Consider the following 16,316-nt stretch of genomic DNA (forward strand, 5'->3'; position numbering starts at 1 on the left):
ACTTCTCACCTCTTGTAAATACTCTGTATTTCTGCACCTCTTTTAAGATACATTCCTTTTGTTTTACATCTTTTTTTGAGGCATATTTGGATCCATTCCTCTTCCCAGGAGCTGTTCACCAGGTAGTATGTGTGCATGCCCTAATGCAACGTACATTAAGAGTTCATGGTGGTGTCTGTTTCCTTAGGTAGAAAGACCAAAGCCTTCAGAAGCTCGAGTTCTTCAGGCTTGGGGTGAATTCCTCATGGAATTTTCTGCAGAAAGTGAGGGATTTTGTCAGGGTGATGGTAAAGCAGAGGCAAGACTGTGGATTTCATAAAGTCTTTCCATAAGCATCTGAAAGCGATTTTTGGTTTTATTTGTGTGCAGAGAAAGAAGGTTTAGCAAAAGAGACTATTTCTTGGTGGCACCTGCTTTAGTACAGCCTGATTTTGCTCATGCTGATTTCATTATGTGTTTTCACTAATCCTCGAGGGTCCCAAAACCCCACATGTTTAGTAATGTTTAATGGAGTGTAAACCCACAAAATCTGCTAAATGACTGGTGTTCCCATAGCAGCCTCTTCTGTGTTTTGGAAGAACTGAATGCAGTTACAGAAAGGCCATGAACCACCTTAAAATTCATACTAACAACTACGTGTCTCTGATAATTTGACCTACAAGCTGTTGACAAATCATTTCAGAAAGTCTCATCCAAACCCCAGTTGTAGTGTCACAGGGATTTGGGGAAATACGCTGCTTTTCTCAGTAGGAAACACCCCATTGGAAATATTTGTACTGTTTCCTTCAATTTTCTGATCTAATGAGACAAAGTATGTTGAGTGAAATGCAGAGAGAGTTTTTTATCAGAGCTGATTTAAAGACATTCACATTCATTTTGCTGGTTGATTCATTTTCAACTGCTGCTATTGAACTTCAGAAGGTGATTGTTGTCTTCTCAAAACTTTTACTCAAGATGTGAAACCATTTTAATGATACTCCAGTTGCTTGGCAGGGGTAGAGGGAAGGGTTCTGAAACCACTGGGTTTGAAGGTACATTGGCTCTCCTTCCCTCTAAGCCCAATTGAAATGTAACTGGTTTCAATATACACCCCAGTTCTTTTATGGCTGTTAGAAGCAGAGTGCTGCTGGGAGCACAGATGCTTGCACATAGTAAGTACTTCTTTCACAGCTTGGATTGGTCTCATCTCTTATGCTTTCCTAGAAGCCTTTAATGCAGTAATTCTTCATTTTACAGCATCAACTACCAATGCCAGTCCAGTCTCTACATCCTCAACTGTTGTCAATATTTCCACGTCAGCAGTAGCCAGCATCTCACAGGTAAAACTTCTTCCTTGTTGTGTTCATGTGCAGCATCAGTAAAATTAAAATAGGCAGAAATTAAAATCCTCAAGCACAGCTTCAGGTGCTCAGTGGTCTCCTAAATGAGGAAATAGTCTTCATAAATGGGTACCTTTTGTCGCAGCATGCAAAATAGTTGCTTGCTGAAGTCAGGGCATGAGTAAAGGCAGTTTATCCTGTGGCTCTTGTGTCTGGGATTGCACCCTCAGCCAGTACCAAGACCACTTTCTGTTGCTGTCAGTACATCTGGTATCAGAAAATAAAACCCAAGACTAAGACACAAATACCAGAGCACAGAGAGAGTGGGCTGACGCCACGGCATCCACTTGGTACTGCCCTGTTACTGTCACATCATTCTTAATGAATTCATTTGTGAAGGATCTGGAGGCAGAGGGGTGCCTGTCACTGCTGGCCTCCTCTCTGCAGAACCTGCCTGTGCCCTTGGGAAGTTGGAGCTCTCAACCCTTTTTGGGGATGTCTTAGAAAGAAACAGTATAAAGTCCAACTGCTCTTGCTGGGATTTCTCTTTGACAGGCATCTTCTAGCATAAAAGTCATCTTAATAGAGAATATTTTCTGAAAGAAGTCGCCTGTCACAACTAATCCTTTCCTCGAACAGGACTATCCCACGTACACAATCCTTGGCCAGAGTCAGTACCAGACGTGTTACCCGAGTTCTGGCTTTGGAGTGGTGACACCAGCAGAGAGCAACACGGAGAGCACTGCGTTAGCCACAGCCACGTATCCAGCCGAGAAGCCAAGCGCCATGGTGCCTACGCGGGCCGTGCAGAGACATTCTTCTGGTAATGGCTGGATCTTTAGCAGGGTGCCTGCAGAGTACCTGACATAAACAGTACAGAGTGCACACATGGGGAAAGCTTTTTATCCAAAAGGTAATTGCAGCACCTTTGCATGCTGGCCTGGACAGACGGGACGTTTGCCTTCTGTTGTCAGACTGGTCTCATTGGTGTGCAGGGTCTAAGAGCTTAGGTATGGGAAGACATATAACTGTGACAATTCAGGAGATGCCAAATACATGCTCTGAATGCCCCAGGGAGAGGGAATTCCAGGGGTGACTTGAGGACTTGTCAACAGCAACTACCTGGGGACTGTTGATTGCCATGTGTCGGGCTGGGTGTTCACTTGGCCTACAGGGCAGAGGATTATACCCACTCTCAAAGCTCCTGTTAGCTCCTTGCCTCCTGCAGCCAGGTATTCAGATACCTGACAGCCATGCCATAGCTGCTAGTCCCATGATGGGAGTCCTCCAGGTCTGCTCACGCATTGTCAAGAGCTGTGGTTCAGCCACCACCTCTCAATGAGTTGTTGCTGATGTGCTCATCAGCACATCCTTTCCTTCCTTCTGCTTTATCATGTAAAGTGGGTTTGAAATGACAGCTCACCACACTGTGATATTGTATAGCCAGAAGCACTTCAGCACTTGCCCTCTCTCAGGAAGCAGTTGCCCTCTAGTTGGGGTGAGCAACATCAGATTTACCCATGAGAATGTTTCTTAGTTGATGTTGAAAACCTATGGAATTGACCTGTTATTTCAGGTCACTGGCCAGGGCATGACCCAGCAGTTCATGTTTTCATGCCATTTTCTTAGCTCTGAAATTCTCCAAGGTTAACATTTTGCATGAATTTCCATAGGAATTGCTGTGTCTTGTCTTGAAAGACCCAGATTGAATTCAGGCTCTCTCAAGTCCCCTTTGCCCTCTGCCTTCTCACTACAGTTCTGGTCCTGTTTGTGAACTAGTCAGGCAGAGGTCCAGGATGCTAACTCTTCTGTCTGAACTCTTAGTAAAGGATTCAGAAGGTATCTCCCATCATGGCAGTAACATTCTGCACATCAAAGCATTGATTTTTATATGTTTTTATAGTGGTGCTTTACCATTTCCCTGGGAAGGATGCTCTACCCGTAGCAGAATAGGCTCCATCATGTATCTCCATCAGCCATGGCCATGGTGTTTGGCCACGTCTGTGCTTCCAGGACCAAGTTCATCCCTGTTATCCTTTACTAATTCTTGGATAGGGCAGTGGAGCTGTGGTGTGTTTCACAGTTAGCATGCTGTGCATTTGTGTGTGATTAACACACTCCAGGTAACTCTGTGCTCTGGCTGTTGTTCGACTGGTAGTCAAAGGCTTTCAGTGGCACAGGAGTGAGTAGCGTGGAGGTGGAAACAGCATGTGTTGTATAGTGCTGCTTGACCCAAAAGCTGTTTGACCAGGAAGTTTGGGAGGGAGAAGCATCATGAAATACTTTGTACATTCATTCCAGACTGAGGGTTTCTGGGTTCTCTCAAAAAGTATTAAAAGAAACCATTAAGAAAATAGTTGCAGGGTGGTGAGACACCTGAGGGGTTTCAGGCCTTGGGGTGGAGGGTGCTCTGTCCTTGGCTTTGTGCTGCAGGCAGAATGCACTAAGTAGCTTGGTCCTAGTGGGCTGAATGGAGAAAACAGAGCTGCTTTGAAATGATAGGACAAAGAAATCATGTTTTAGGTTCTACTAAGGGTTCAACTACTACTGCATCAATAAAGCAAGATAACATCTTATCTTTTGCAAAGGAGGTTTGTGGCCAAATGTTATAAGCTTTATGCTGGTGTTTGTTTTGAGAGATGGGGAGTGAGACCTGTGTGATTTCTTTCTTCTAGGAGATGCATCCACAAGTCCTTCATTATCAAGAGCAACAGCAAGTAAAGAGTTAGACGAGCAGGCAAGAAAAAACATCCCTGGGAAGAACAGGGGAAAGAGGAAAGCAGATACCTCCTCCTCACAGGACAGCGAACTGGAGGTAAGTAGCAATCTTGTTTTCTATCGGTAGCATTGCAGAATAGTGTGGTGGTAAAAGTCCTCCTCTCTTTCTTTCATTCTATCTCCATGGCAATTTTCCATCTGCCATTCCTGAAAACAATTTGTCTCCATCATCTTCTCAGTTCCCTTTCAATTAGTTGTGGTCTGCTTTTAGATCACCCTTAGTCTCCTCTTTACTGAGATGAACCATCACAGCTCCCTCAGCCTCTTCTCTAGGCTGCTGACCATCTCGACAGCCTTTTTGCCGGCTGCTCTCTGGTTTCCTCACATAAGTCTGGAACAGGGGATGCCATCTGGGTGACCTTCCCAGTGCTAAGTAGGATGAGATGGGCACCTTCCTTCTATCAGCTAGGCACACTTGGCAGTTCATCTTATCACACAGAGAGTGCTGCTGGCTCATACTGCCCTTGCACGCTCCAGCTCCTCCCAGCCTGGACCTGTACGAGGGGTTATTCTACCTCACATGCAGATCTGCAGTTATTTAACTTCTAGTTCCTGTTGGCCCAGTTCTCCAGTTTATCAAAGTCCTTCTGTATGAAACTATTCCTCATGGCAGCCGATCCTGCTGATTTATCATGTCAGAGATGTCTCTGATAAACACCAAAGTCATTTACTTGGTGCTCTCCAGATCACAGACAGTAAACTTCTCCCCTAGCAGGGCTCTAAAGTTCATCAGCACTCCAAGGTTTTGCTTTTATTACTATAAAAGCAAGAAAAGCTTTTGAAAACCAAGAGAGCCTTACTCTGAGTGTGTAGGTGCACTCTAGCAGGACATAAACTCCACTGCAATAAGCTGAAAGAGTTTAATGTGTTCAGCCTGTGACATGAATACTGTTGTTCATATCTCTTAAAAGCATGCAGCACTTAACCACAGAATTAACCCTAAAACTTGCTGCTTCACTGTAGGTCAGTGCTTGGAGTATCTCAGCTCTAACTTGCTTTTATTCTCTACGCAGCGAGTGTTTCTCTGGGACCTGGATGAGACCATCATCATCTTCCATTCTCTTCTCACAGGGTCTTATGCTCAAAAATATGGCAAGGTAATATTGTCTTGTCTGTGGAAGAAAAAGTGTATCTGTCATGCAGAATTAAATGTTGATCTTTGCAAAAGGACTAGATCATGATAATTTGGTTGAAATGTATGAGGTGATTCTTTCAACTTGTTGGGGAAAGAACGCTACATTTGGCTTTACACAGAGCTAGGATACAGACATGACAAACACTTCCCTTCTAACAAGTCTTAAAAAGTCAAAGTGATTTTATCATCCTTGGGAATCGTTGAGGTCACAGCACATAGTGAAAGGGAGTGCATTTCCTCCTTTAAAATATATTGAAGATTTTGTGAATGTTTTGTTTGTGTTGCTTCTGACAGAGCAGCAGTTCCTGCTGTGCAGTGCTGCAGTGCTTTGCTGGGCAGTGCTGCAGTGCTTTGCTGTGCACTGCACTGCTTTGCTGTGCAAGGTAACTGGTGGAAGAGTGATCCCAATTTACTCCTGCCTGTAACCACAGTGAATTTACCTTTTCTCTTTTTGTTTTGCCAGGACCCAACTATAGTGATTGGCTCAGGTCTGTCAATGGAGGAGATGATTTTTGAAGTAGCTGATACCCACTTGTTTTTCAATGACTTGGAGGTACGTGGCAAATGTTTTTGAAAGACAAAGCTCCACATTACCTGGTTAGAGCTACACTGCACCCTTTGTGAGGGCTGTTGTGCTTCCAAGCCACTTAATACTGAAACATAACAGTCTGCAAACCTGAAGTGGTTCTAGGCACAACCAAATCAGAGGTGGACTCCTTTATCTGAGACAGGCATTCTGCAGATTTCTGGTGTCATGAGCTCTCGTAGCTCTCTGGTAGGTCTATATAAATAAGAGGAGTAATTTCTGCTTTGTCTTCTATTTGCGTGCTGGACTGGTAAGCACTTTGCTTTCACATTCTGTTTTGAAAGGAAGATCAGAGATGTGGGGAAAAATGTGACCTTGAGAATGTCATATCTCAGGAGCTTTGACTAAGCCAAGGACAGAGCACAGCTTGTGCATCTCAGCCAGTGTCTCAGGAGATTACACTGGCAGCGTAACAAGTGTGAAGGACACGCTTCCACAGGCATGCTGCACGTGAGGAGGTCCCACAGCACCCTCCATCTGCCCTTCCTGCAAGCTCTCTCTGCTGCCTCCTATTCCCATCCTGCCTCAAGGACTTCTGAGCAACTCCCATCCTCTTTCATGCACAGTATTCTTTGCCAAATTAAATCCATCTCACTGTTCCACACCACTTCCACTGAAAGCTGAATATGAACAGTGAACAGTTAAATTTAGGTGCATCACTGATGCACATCGTGGAAAAATGATGGTTTTGTTGATGCAAATAGAAACTTCAATGAAGTTTAAGTGACTGTGACTGCTTGCAGCTGTGAACTTTGCAAAGGTGTTACCTTTGCAGTTACCTCCCTGCCCCAGGAAAAAACAAAACACCTGATACAGTCTTGTTTTAGATCACACTTTCTTTAACCTGCAAATTTCAGTATGTGCCTGGGCTATGACAACATGACTTTATTTGTTTCTTAAACAGGAGTGTGACCAGGTACACATAGAAGATGTGGCATCTGATGACAATGGCCAGGATTTAAGGTGGTGTATGATGAATGCCTGAAATGTATAGCTGATGCAATCTGGTTTTTGTGGGGATTTCAAACCCAAATGGGGTAAAGGATAGAGGTCAGCATTGTGCAAGGGATGAAACCTGGCAAATGGTGTTTGTTTGCTGAGGAGTGTTTCTTTGAAAAGCTACAAAACATTAAGACTTTCAGAATTATAATGTGAATTACATTGTCCACTGCTGAATGTTACCTTTGTGCTCAGTGAGGTGTGATGGATGGAGAACCAACACTCCAAACCTCATGATCTTGACCTTTGACAGTTTTCCTGTGGTTTACATCCATCTGTGAGCTGATTGTGCAGGCTGTCAGAGGGGTGAGGGTATGTTTTCTGCTGTGTTAGAGCAGGATGGGCTCATGGAAAGGTCTGAGAAGTGTCTGTCTATCAGGGAGAGAGAAATACAGGGCAAGTGGTGAAGCAGAGCTCCTCTCCAAGGTGCTTTTCTAGCTGCTGTCATCAAGCCTGCACCCCCCAGGAAAGCTGCAGTGATTCTGCTGCTGAGGCAGAACACGTCTCAGATCTGCTTTTCTGAAATAGCAACTACAATTTCTCCACGGATGGCTTCAGTGGCTCAGGAAGTAACACAAACCACAGCTCCTCAGTTGGTGTCCAGGGTGGAGTGGACTGGATGAGAAAACTGGCCTTCCGCTACCGCAGGGTACGAGAGATCTACGACAAGTACAAGACCAACGTTGGAGGTGAGTGTTCACCTGCACCAGTACCTGAGCACTAAATCTGTGGTGGTTTCTCCCATTGCCTTGAAATGGTCTCAGCTTTCAGGTGCCCTCAGTGCTGTTATTTACTGCAGAACAGGCAGTTGAACTGTGGGCTGCCCCTCTCTGTGTTGGACTTGCCCACTCAGCTGGGAAAACTTGTGGTTCTTGCCTTCCAGGCCTGCTGAGCCCACAGAAGAGGGAAGCTCTGCAGCGACTAAGGACTGATATAGAAGTGCTAACAGATTCCTGGCTGGAAACTGCATTAAAGTCCCTGCTACTCATACAGTCCAGGTATGGAAACTGGGAACGTGTATGTTGCTTTCTCAGCCTTTTTTCTCCCTCTGATTCGCAGTCAGTGCTGTGTTGCAGCAGTGTCTATGTGTAACGCTGCTGCTGTTTGTCACAAGTACTGAGAAGCAAAAGGAGTGAGCGCAGGAATTCCACTCCTTGGGATTTTTCTGCTGCATCATCTGTGTCAGGATGATCCCCATAATAGGACTGTGCTCACAAAAGTCCATTTCTGCCAGAGAATTCCTGTTTTAAACAAAAAGCAAATAAACCAAGCCCACAAATCAAGCCTCTTGAAGGCAAGACAGTTAAGCACGTGGCACTTTGGGAAGCTGAGCAAGCTGCCCAGGGTGGCCCTCGACACCACTGGCCATAGATGGGCTTTTACAAGTGTTTTTCTTCTTTTAGGAAAAACTGTGAGAACATCCTGATCACAACCACCCAGCTGGTGCCAGCTCTTGCCAAAGTTCTCCTCTATGGATTGGGCGAGGTGTTTCCCATTGAGAATATTTATAGTGCTACAAAAATAGGTAAGGGGTTGTGCTGGTGCCTGGCACTGAGGTGTCTGCTGTGGATTAGCTGGGACTTTTACACAGGAAACACAGTTTCTGCAGCTGAGCAGCCCCTGTGGCTGCTGTGGTCCCTCTGGCCATGTAACAGTGATGGCTTCTGGCCTCATGAGCTGAACTGGGTGTTATCCCCTTCCCACTGAGAATGTGTTTCTGTACTGGGAAGAAGGGACCCGTTCAGGCTTCTTTTATTCTCTGCCTGAGGCTCATGACAGTGGGATTCCTTTGGCAGGTAAAGAGAGCTGTTTTGAGAGGATCGTGTCACGATTTGGAAAGAAAGTCACCTATGTGGTGATTGGAGATGGGCGAGATGAAGAGGTGGCAGCTAAGCAGGTGGGTTTCTGACTCTGCAGAGGTGGGACGTGGGTCCATGCAAAGGGGAGTTTGCAGTTATCTTCTGCAGGGGCTCTCGTTCCAGGGCTGAATTCTTCAGGCCAGGGCAGCCAAGGGGAAACTTTGCCTTTGATGCAAGAGATCTCTCATTATGTTAAGAGGGGGAATTTTGTGGCTATTGGGGGTTTAAAGTTTCAGTTTTACTGTTGTTTAGGATTGTGTATAACATTGTCCCTGTAAGACAGTATGTTGATGTAGCATGTCTTGATCATAGCATGCAGCTATTAGTTGGGATACTGCAGTTTCTCAGAAGCACAGAGGGAGTCAGGACTCAGCTGCCAGCAGCCAGATCAATACACAGCATCTACCATTGGTCTCAATGACAAACAAGGAACAAACAGGTTGTTCATTCCTGCTAACTAAAGGCAGTGAAGTGCACAGGTTGCTGTCAGGACATCATCTCTGCAGGATCCACATGCCTGCCACATGCCAGAGATGTCACTTCCCTGGAAAGGCTTTCCTGGGTGAAGCAGCTGAGGTTTCCATCAGGAGCATGCCAAGCAGCTGATAGTGCTGGTGCCTGTCATCAACAGATGTGCAGACAAGGTTAAGCTTCAGATACACACCATGCAGCCGAGGTCCTCCCTGAACATGGTGTGTCACAACCTCGTATTGCACAACCCTGCAGCTGAACCTTGCCTGCTTCCACCTCGCTGTGAAATCACCCCAATAACCTCGACTTTATCATCTCTTACAGCACAACATGCCTTTCTGGAGGATCACAAACCACGCAGACCTCGTGTCCCTTCACCAAGCCCTCGAGCTTGACTTCCTGTAGGAAGCTGGAGGGAAGGTGTGACTGCAGCTCCTGCAAGCCCTCTCCATCGCTGGGGAGGCAGAAACCTCGTACATTTGGGGACTCACTTTTCAGCTTGATGAAGAAAACATACCCAATGAGAACTGTGCAGCAGAACACGGCCCCGAGGCACGAGCTCAGGAGCACGGGCCCTGTACAAAGGTGTCCTGTGAGGAAGCTCTGGACTCAGCAGAGCTAGAGCTTGTCTGAAGAAGAGACTCAGAGAAGCCAGCTGACTTCCTCTCGCAGGTAGCCTCCAGAGGGAGAGGGTGATCCAGCAGAAGTGCTTGTAGGGGCCTTCTCCTTTCTGTTCAGCTTAGTTGTAGAATCCAAGTAAACACAAAACCTTATTTTTATAGAGAAATCCTGATGGCAGAGCTGAACCTCCCTTGTTCCGTGAAGCCAATGAGAGCTGTGGGCTTTTCATAGGAAATACTAATGAAAATGTCAAAAATACCTCTACTGCTGTGAAATGTGTCCTCTCTCCTTCCCTGGGTGTTCAAAGCAGTTAATTTATTACAATGTCCTTATGTTATTTCCTCAGTGTGGGATTACTGGAAAATAGATAAGGGAATGTTCCTGGGATACGTGGTTCCTTGTAGAGGAAAGTCTTGGTGTTGAGTTGATCCTGATGGCTTCTAGTCAATGTGTGCTCGAGGCTGTTAACCAGCAGGAGATCACTGGATTCCATCCATGATCCAGACCATAGATCCCACAGATTTTCCCTGAACAGGAAAACAACTGCCTGTGAATGTTAGATACAGCACAACACTATTGCAGACTGGTCTGGTGGGCACAGAGTCCTCATCTGGACTAGGAATAATTTGAGAGGACTAAATCCTCATGGATGTTACGAAGAAGGGAATGGTTATTAACCTTCACCTCCGCTTTCCTGACTCCATTTGTGAGAGTAAGTTCCTTTTAGTAGAAACTGATCCAATTTTCTTGTATTCTTCTTTGCATAACTACATAGTTAGAAGCAAAACCCTTGTTAAAAGGGACTTCATTTTGGAAGACACTGTGACTCAGCAGCCCGGAGCACGTTGGCTTTGGGAGTGATGGCTCATTGAAAGGAAGCTGGAGTCCATGCCCTGCAGTGCCAGGAATCAGGAATTGTGCCAGCTCAGGCTGGGTTCAGTGGTTTCTGCCTCCTCCCTGTATCCTGATGGTACCAAACTAGGCATTGCTGGGGGTTCCTGCACAGAGATGTCTGCTGTGTCCCACCACACACCTCTGCTGCACCCAAACCCCTCCAGCCCAGCGCCACTCGCCTGGGACACGCAGGGCCAGGTCTGGCCCCACAGCGCTGCAGGGAGGACGCTGACCCACGGGGGCTGTGCCACAGCCACAGGTGATGTGTTTGCTGCAGACCTCGGCATTAGTGACTGAGGAGTGAGTTCCATCAGTGCTGGGGACCATGGGGCACCATCATGGAGATGTGCCTGGAGCAAGGGGCTTGGATCCCCAGAGCTCAGGGGCTGCACACAGAGGTCTGTTGCTCTGGTTCACATGTCCCTAGCCCCAGTTTTGCTTCTTGGTTTTTAATCAGAGGAGATTCTCTTTCTCCAAGGTGGTCACAGGAGTCAGAAGTCTGCTTTCCATCCAGCTCCTTGCTAGGTGTTGGCCTTGTGCTCTGATCTCAGGCACTCTGGCTCTGAGTATTTCCCCAGGAACTCTGCTTTAGGACCATGCCCCTTGTGTAGACGCTGCTGCCTGTGCGCAACCTGCCCTCTGGTCCCATTAGAAGCATCTTGAGGAGCCAATTCCTGCTGTGGGTGTTACTGAGCAGCTCAGAGGAGGGGATGGAGCAGGCAGGGGCCGTGCTGGGCAGCAGGGGTTGAGGAGAAGCAGGAGCCCATGGGAGATGTTCTTCCATCTGCCACACACAGCACTGGGAGAGCTCAGGCATGTCACCATGTGCAGCCCATGGAGGTGTGTGCTGGGGTTCCACAGCAGCGTGGGCCCCTTGCAGAGCAAGGAGGGATGCTGCAGGGCTGCAGCTCCATTGCTGCCGGGTCCATGAAGAGACCTGTGGTCCCTGTGAAGTGTTGTTCCTGCATCAGCCAGAGTGGATCCTGTAGGAAAAGTGCTGTGCCAAGGAGCAGCCCCATTGCTCCCAGGGTCCGAAACGTTACCAGAGGGTCAGGACTCAACTCACAGTCAGAGTCTGTGCTGGATCCTGCACATCCCTGCGGGTCCCCAGCCCATCCAAAGCTCTCCTGGGAGCTGTCCCGGGGGTGCCACAGCTTGTTGGGAGCACACTGGCTCCAGGGGGCTGAACTTTAGGATTAAACCCTGTGCCTTAACCTCCCACCATCCAGTTCCCCAGGGCCCGCAGCAGGCTGCAGAGGGGGTGCAGACCCCAGGGACCCCCAGCTCGGCTTCAGCTGCCTTTACTTCAAATGGTTTTAAGGAAATTCTAAGATTTCAGCAGACTTTTTCCTCAAGTGTGGAACCGCTGCAGCCAGGGATGCTCCACACGGATATTTATACACGTTTCCTTGAATGTATGTAAAGTCCTTTTCTAACCAGAGGTTGTTGGTACGTTCCTGTGTTCATGTTTAATAAAGGTTGCCCTGGCTGGTTTGTTTTTCCCCCTCCTGGCTGGATTAAGGCTTTTCCCATCTCCTGTGGGGCCGGAGCAGCAGCTCTGTCCCTCTGTTGATTTTCTTGTCTCTGCTCTCCTGTTCCTGACCTGGTGCCAAACCCAGCACAGGGATGGCAGCGGGGCTGCTGCCTCCCCTCCAGCTTCACCACAGCCACTGGGGCTTAAACCCCCCCTGCTCCGCTCTGTTCGCTGCCTCCAGGGGCGAGCTGGGAGCAGCAGCACCCCCAGTGCAGCCCCTGCTGTGCTCCCGGCCCCTCTGCAGCGGGATCAGGATGAGCCCTGGGCACCGCTGGCTGCGGAGCCATTGCCTGTTCATGGTCTGCAATGGGAACTGTCCTATGAACTGGAAAAACAAATAAAGTCTTTATTTTCTATAGTCACTGCTTCAGCCTGGTCTCTGACACACCCCCCCAAAGCCCCTGTCCCCTGCACGCGCCTGGGCTGGGCTTGGGGGCACCAGCAGCGTTAGGGGGGTTCCTGTGGGAGCCAATGGTGGAAGCAACCAGAGGTACCAGCTCCTGGGCTCTGCTCTGGTGCCCGGGGGGGGGCACATGGTGCTTGGATAGTCCTGCACAAACCTTCCCTTCCCTTTTCACAGCAGCAGCAGCAGCAGCAGCCAGCCCTCCTCCCATCCGCCGGCCTTGGCCTCGGCCTTATCTTGCCATAGGAGCAGTGGTGAAGGGAGCTGCCTCCCCCCAGCCCTGCCCTGCTGTGGGGGGGTCCCCTCCCGGGACAGGGTCCCGCCGGGAGGGTGGGTGATGATGGGGGGAGCAGCTGGGATGTGCTGCCCGGGAACAGCACAAGGAGCCAGCGGCTGCCCTAGGCTCTGCTCAGGTTGTGGCACGGAGCTGGGGGCAGCTCCAGAGGGAAGCAGCTGGTGCCGGTGCCCCACAGCACCATGAAGGGGTGGAAGGGACCTCTGGAGATCACCCAGTCCACAGCCCCTGCCAAGGTCCTGCGGGACCTCAGTGACCACATCACACACCTACAGCTGAGAACTGGCCATGGCCAGCTCCAGCCTGGTCACAGCATCAGCAGGAACGCAGCAAAGGGACCCCGAGGTGTCTGTACTGACCTGCCCTGCAGCCGTCCTCCCAGCACAGCGCTGTCCCTCCCTGAATACATGGATAACAGGCAGTCTGTGACCTCAACAGCAAAGCATGAGGAAGGTCCTGCTTGAGAACAGACAGCTCAGACCAAGCAGGGACCCTGCTCCTGCAGCAGCACACAGAGAACACACCACTGCTTTGCTTTTTGGGTTTTTTTGGAAAAAGCTAATAAATAGAGGGAGAAGCCACAGGGCAACGCAGCCACATGTGTGCTGGACCCCCCAGCACCGTGGCTGTCCCCATGGGCACAGCCATGGGAGATGTGGGACACACCACCCCATTTTCTGCCAGGTCCCTCCAGCTGCCCAAAACAACAGCCCCGGGGGAACAGAACCAGGAGCAGGATGAACAAATCAGCTCCTGGGCAAGTCACTCTGGAGGAACCAGCCTCAGACAGCAGACTCGACAGCAGCAGCCCCATTCAGGGAGTGCTGCCCCACTGGCCAGGAGATGGAGAACTGGGTCTGGGCCAGCCACCGCATCCGCTTGTTCACGAGGTCTGGCTCCAAGGGCGAGGGAAGCTCCATCCCACTGCTCCGCCTGTTGGCATCCACCTCGTCAAAGCCGCCTTCCCGCCGTGCCCGCAGGTTGGGGTGCAGCCACTTGTAGTAGGTGACCCTCAGCGCCAGCCCCAGCAGGTAGCAGGGCAGGGCGGCAGAGACCACCGGGATGAGGTAGGAGTGCTCGTCAGAGGGGGACCGGCACCAGAGCCAGGACAGGGCCAGCAGCGTGCTGTCCACCAGGATGAAGCCGTGGTAGATGATGCTGCGATACAGCGTCCTCCCCTGGGACACGTTGAACCAGCTGAAGTAGAGGACCACGGCCACGATGGCCCGGTAGAGCTGCTCAGGGCCGGGCGACTCCATGAAGTCCGTGCCCTGCAGGCTGACCCAGAGGAACATGGCCAGCCACACGAGTGGGAAGTGCACAGCCACGGCGTAGGGCCAGAGCAGGGCAAAGAGGGTGACCGTCAGGATGCGGGGACAGATGAGCAAGAGGTTCCACAAGAAGTAGACGACGGAGGAGCTCACGCTCAGCTCGTACTTGTCCTGCAAGAAGGAGCGCAGGGACTGGTGATAGTCCAGTAGAGACCAGGTCACACACAGGAACGTGGTGCAGAGCCCCAGTCCTGCAAGCACAGAGGTGCAGATGCTGAGGGCAGACTGAGGGGGGTCCAGCCCAGCTCAAACCATGTCCCATGCCCAGCATTGCTAAAATGAGCTTCCCACCAGCTCCAAAGCAGCTCCTGCAGCGGGTCAGAGCCTCAGCGCCTGTGGCTCCCCATGGTGGAGGCTGGAGCCCGGCCTTGCCCAGGGGATGGGGAAGAAGCGATGGGGCCGAGTGGCTCTACAGAGCCCGATCCCAGCCAGGGCAGCCCCCAGCACACACGGGCAGGCAACAAGTGCCGGGTCCCCCTTTCACTGCAGTGACACTTGCTCCCCACCTCAGCACCCTCAAAGCACCTCCTCGGTGCCCTGCACTCCCCCCTCTGTCCACATCCACATCCACACAGCATCCCCCTGCTCCCCAGCAGGCTCCCCATTTCTCCCCTGACCCTCAGCCTCTCCCAGGGCACGTAGCGGAAGGACGAGAGACCTCCCTCAGTTTCAGCCCTCCCATCCGAAGCCCAGTCCATCCAAGTCTGCCCCATCTACCCGCTCTGACACTAGGCCTGCAGCCCCACAGCCCCCTGCCCAGCCCCTCACCCTGGGAGGGCTCTGCCTTGTTGGTCTGCAGGATAACGTAGAGGAGCAGGGTGAGTTGCGGGGTGTTCTCCAGGAAGGTCTCGAAGAGGCGCAGCATGCTGATGTCGTGGGACAGGAAGGCCATACGGCTCTGCTCCTCGTCTTCCTCCTCCGCCGCCCAACACACATTCCAGCCCACCTTCAGCGCATGGAGGCACCTGCGTAGGGACCGGGGCAGTGGTGAGGGGCTGCGGGGTGCAGCGCTGCAGGACTCACCAGGACAACTCCAAACACTCCCGTTCCTGCCCAAACCCCTCCCGCCCTTCCCCAGGCAGCGGCCACTCGCCGCAGCCGTCCGTTAACTGAGCATCGCCGTCGGCGGGTGGTTTCCTGCGCCGGGAAGCGAGGCTCGGCGCGGCCCCTCCGGCACAGCAGGAGAGCCCGGGACGGGACAAGGCTTCGGGGCGTTCCCCGCTCCCAGGCTCCGGCCCTGCCCGGTTTGGCCGGAGGCCTCCGGCAGCGGCACCGGGAGCTGGAGCAGAGCCGGTGTTTTGGGACGGGAAACTGCATCTGGATGCAGATGGAGCCAGCCGGGGCTGGGCCACACCGGAGACCTACACCCCCATCCCCGGGTGTTCCAGGGACCCCCCGACAGAGCGGGGCGGGCGGGGGGGGCGGCCCGGGGCGCAGAGGAGGGCCCGGGGGATGAGGCGGGAGGCGGGAGGACGCGGTACCTGAAGAGGAAGCCGAGCTGAAGGAGGTGGAGGGCGTTGAGCAGCGCCGGGGACGCGGCGGGGCGCAGGGCGGGCGGGTCGGAGCGCAGCCACAGCCAGCTGCAGGCCTGGGTGGCGACCGAGCCGGCGGCGCGCAGCGCCAGCACCAGCGCGGCCAGGCCGGGCCGCCCGCCCCGCGCGTACCCCGCCGCCACCCACCCGTCCGCGCACACGTCCAGCGCCGCCGACGCCGTCCCCGCGGCCGCCAGCGCCAGCTGCAGCGGCCCGAACCGCGGCGCCATCGGCGGCGCCGGCACCGGCAGCGCCCCGGGGCACGGCTCCGCCCAGCGCAGGCCCCGCCTCGCCCGGCGGAGCGGCACCTCCCGCACCACACCCCCCGCGGCCCGCCCGCCCCGGGCAGCAGCGCCCCGCTCAGGCGCTGGGTGGGACCGGGGCAAACACCGGCCACGGCCGCGGTACCCGGCACCGACGGCAGCGGCTGCTCCTGTGCCCTCAGAGCTCTTGGACAGATGCACCCAGTGCACTGCGCCCGCCCTGGCATACCCACCCTATTGACATGCTTGCCCTGCCCTGCTTCGTCCTCATCCCGCAGCCCTGCCCACCCGTGGCC

The 16,316-nt window shown here is 51.9% G+C and overlaps 2 protein-coding genes across 7 annotated transcripts in view; one reads left to right on the plus strand and one right to left on the minus strand.

The window, feature by feature from the left end:
* EYA3 (EYA transcriptional coactivator and phosphatase 3) overlaps nt 1-12,554 on the plus strand; it is a 35,826-nt gene extending 23,272 nt beyond the window's left edge. For 2 of the 6 annotated variants that reach the window (XM_030504178.1, XM_030504179.1), the window contains 11 exons: nt 1,237-1,319; nt 1,959-2,142; nt 3,995-4,134; nt 5,111-5,194; nt 5,696-5,785; nt 6,723-6,781; nt 7,346-7,506; nt 7,701-7,815; nt 8,221-8,342; nt 8,614-8,714; nt 8,989-12,554. In XM_030504178.1, the coding sequence (XP_030360038.1) occupies nt 1,237-1,319; nt 1,959-2,142; nt 3,995-4,134; nt 5,111-5,194; nt 5,696-5,785; nt 6,723-6,781; nt 7,346-7,506; nt 7,701-7,815; nt 8,221-8,342; nt 8,614-8,714; nt 8,989-9,282 (1,433 nt within the window). In that variant the 3' untranslated portion in view covers nt 9,283-12,554. Of the gene's footprint in view, nt 1-1,236; nt 1,320-1,958; nt 2,143-3,994; nt 4,135-5,110; nt 5,195-5,695; nt 5,786-6,722; nt 6,782-7,345; nt 7,507-7,700; nt 7,816-8,220; nt 8,343-8,613 lie in introns of all 6 variants that reach the window. The other 4 variants (XM_030504180.1, XM_030504181.1, XR_003994126.1 and 1 more) reach the window with 3 other exon arrangements.
* Nucleotides 11,859-16,024, minus strand: XKR8 (XK related 8). The gene is made up of 3 exons (XM_030504182.1): nt 15,707-16,024; nt 14,994-15,190; nt 11,859-14,416 (listed from the first exon to the last, which is right to left on the minus strand). The coding sequence occupies exons 1-3, from the start codon at nt 15,985-15,987 to the stop codon at nt 13,677-13,679; spliced, it is 1,218 nt and encodes a 405-aa protein (XP_030360042.1). The 5' UTR covers nt 15,988-16,024; the 3' UTR covers nt 11,859-13,676.
* Between the last annotated feature and the right edge of the window lie 292 nt (nt 16,025-16,316).

This window comes from Strigops habroptila, chromosome 12 (genome assembly GCF_004027225.2).
Source record: "Strigops habroptila isolate Jane chromosome 12, bStrHab1.2.pri, whole genome shotgun sequence".
NCBI classification, from domain to species: domain Eukaryota; kingdom Metazoa; phylum Chordata; class Aves; order Psittaciformes; family Psittacidae; genus Strigops; species Strigops habroptila.

Excerpts from the sequence above, each read along its gene's own strand:
- XKR8 (XM_030504182.1), bottom strand. The coding sequence starts at position 15,987 with ATGGCGCCGCGGTTCGGGCCGCTGCAGCTGGCGCTGGCGGCCGCGGGG. Across the intron at positions 15,191-15,706 it reads CAGCTCGGCTTCCTCTTCAG|GTGCCTCCATGCGCTGAAGG; the intron begins GTACCGCGTCCT and ends GTCCCTACGCAG. Across the intron at positions 14,417-14,993 it reads CAAGGCAGAGCCCTCCCAGG|GACTGGGGCTCTGCACCACG; the intron begins GTGAGGGGCTGG and ends CTGTGCTTGCAG.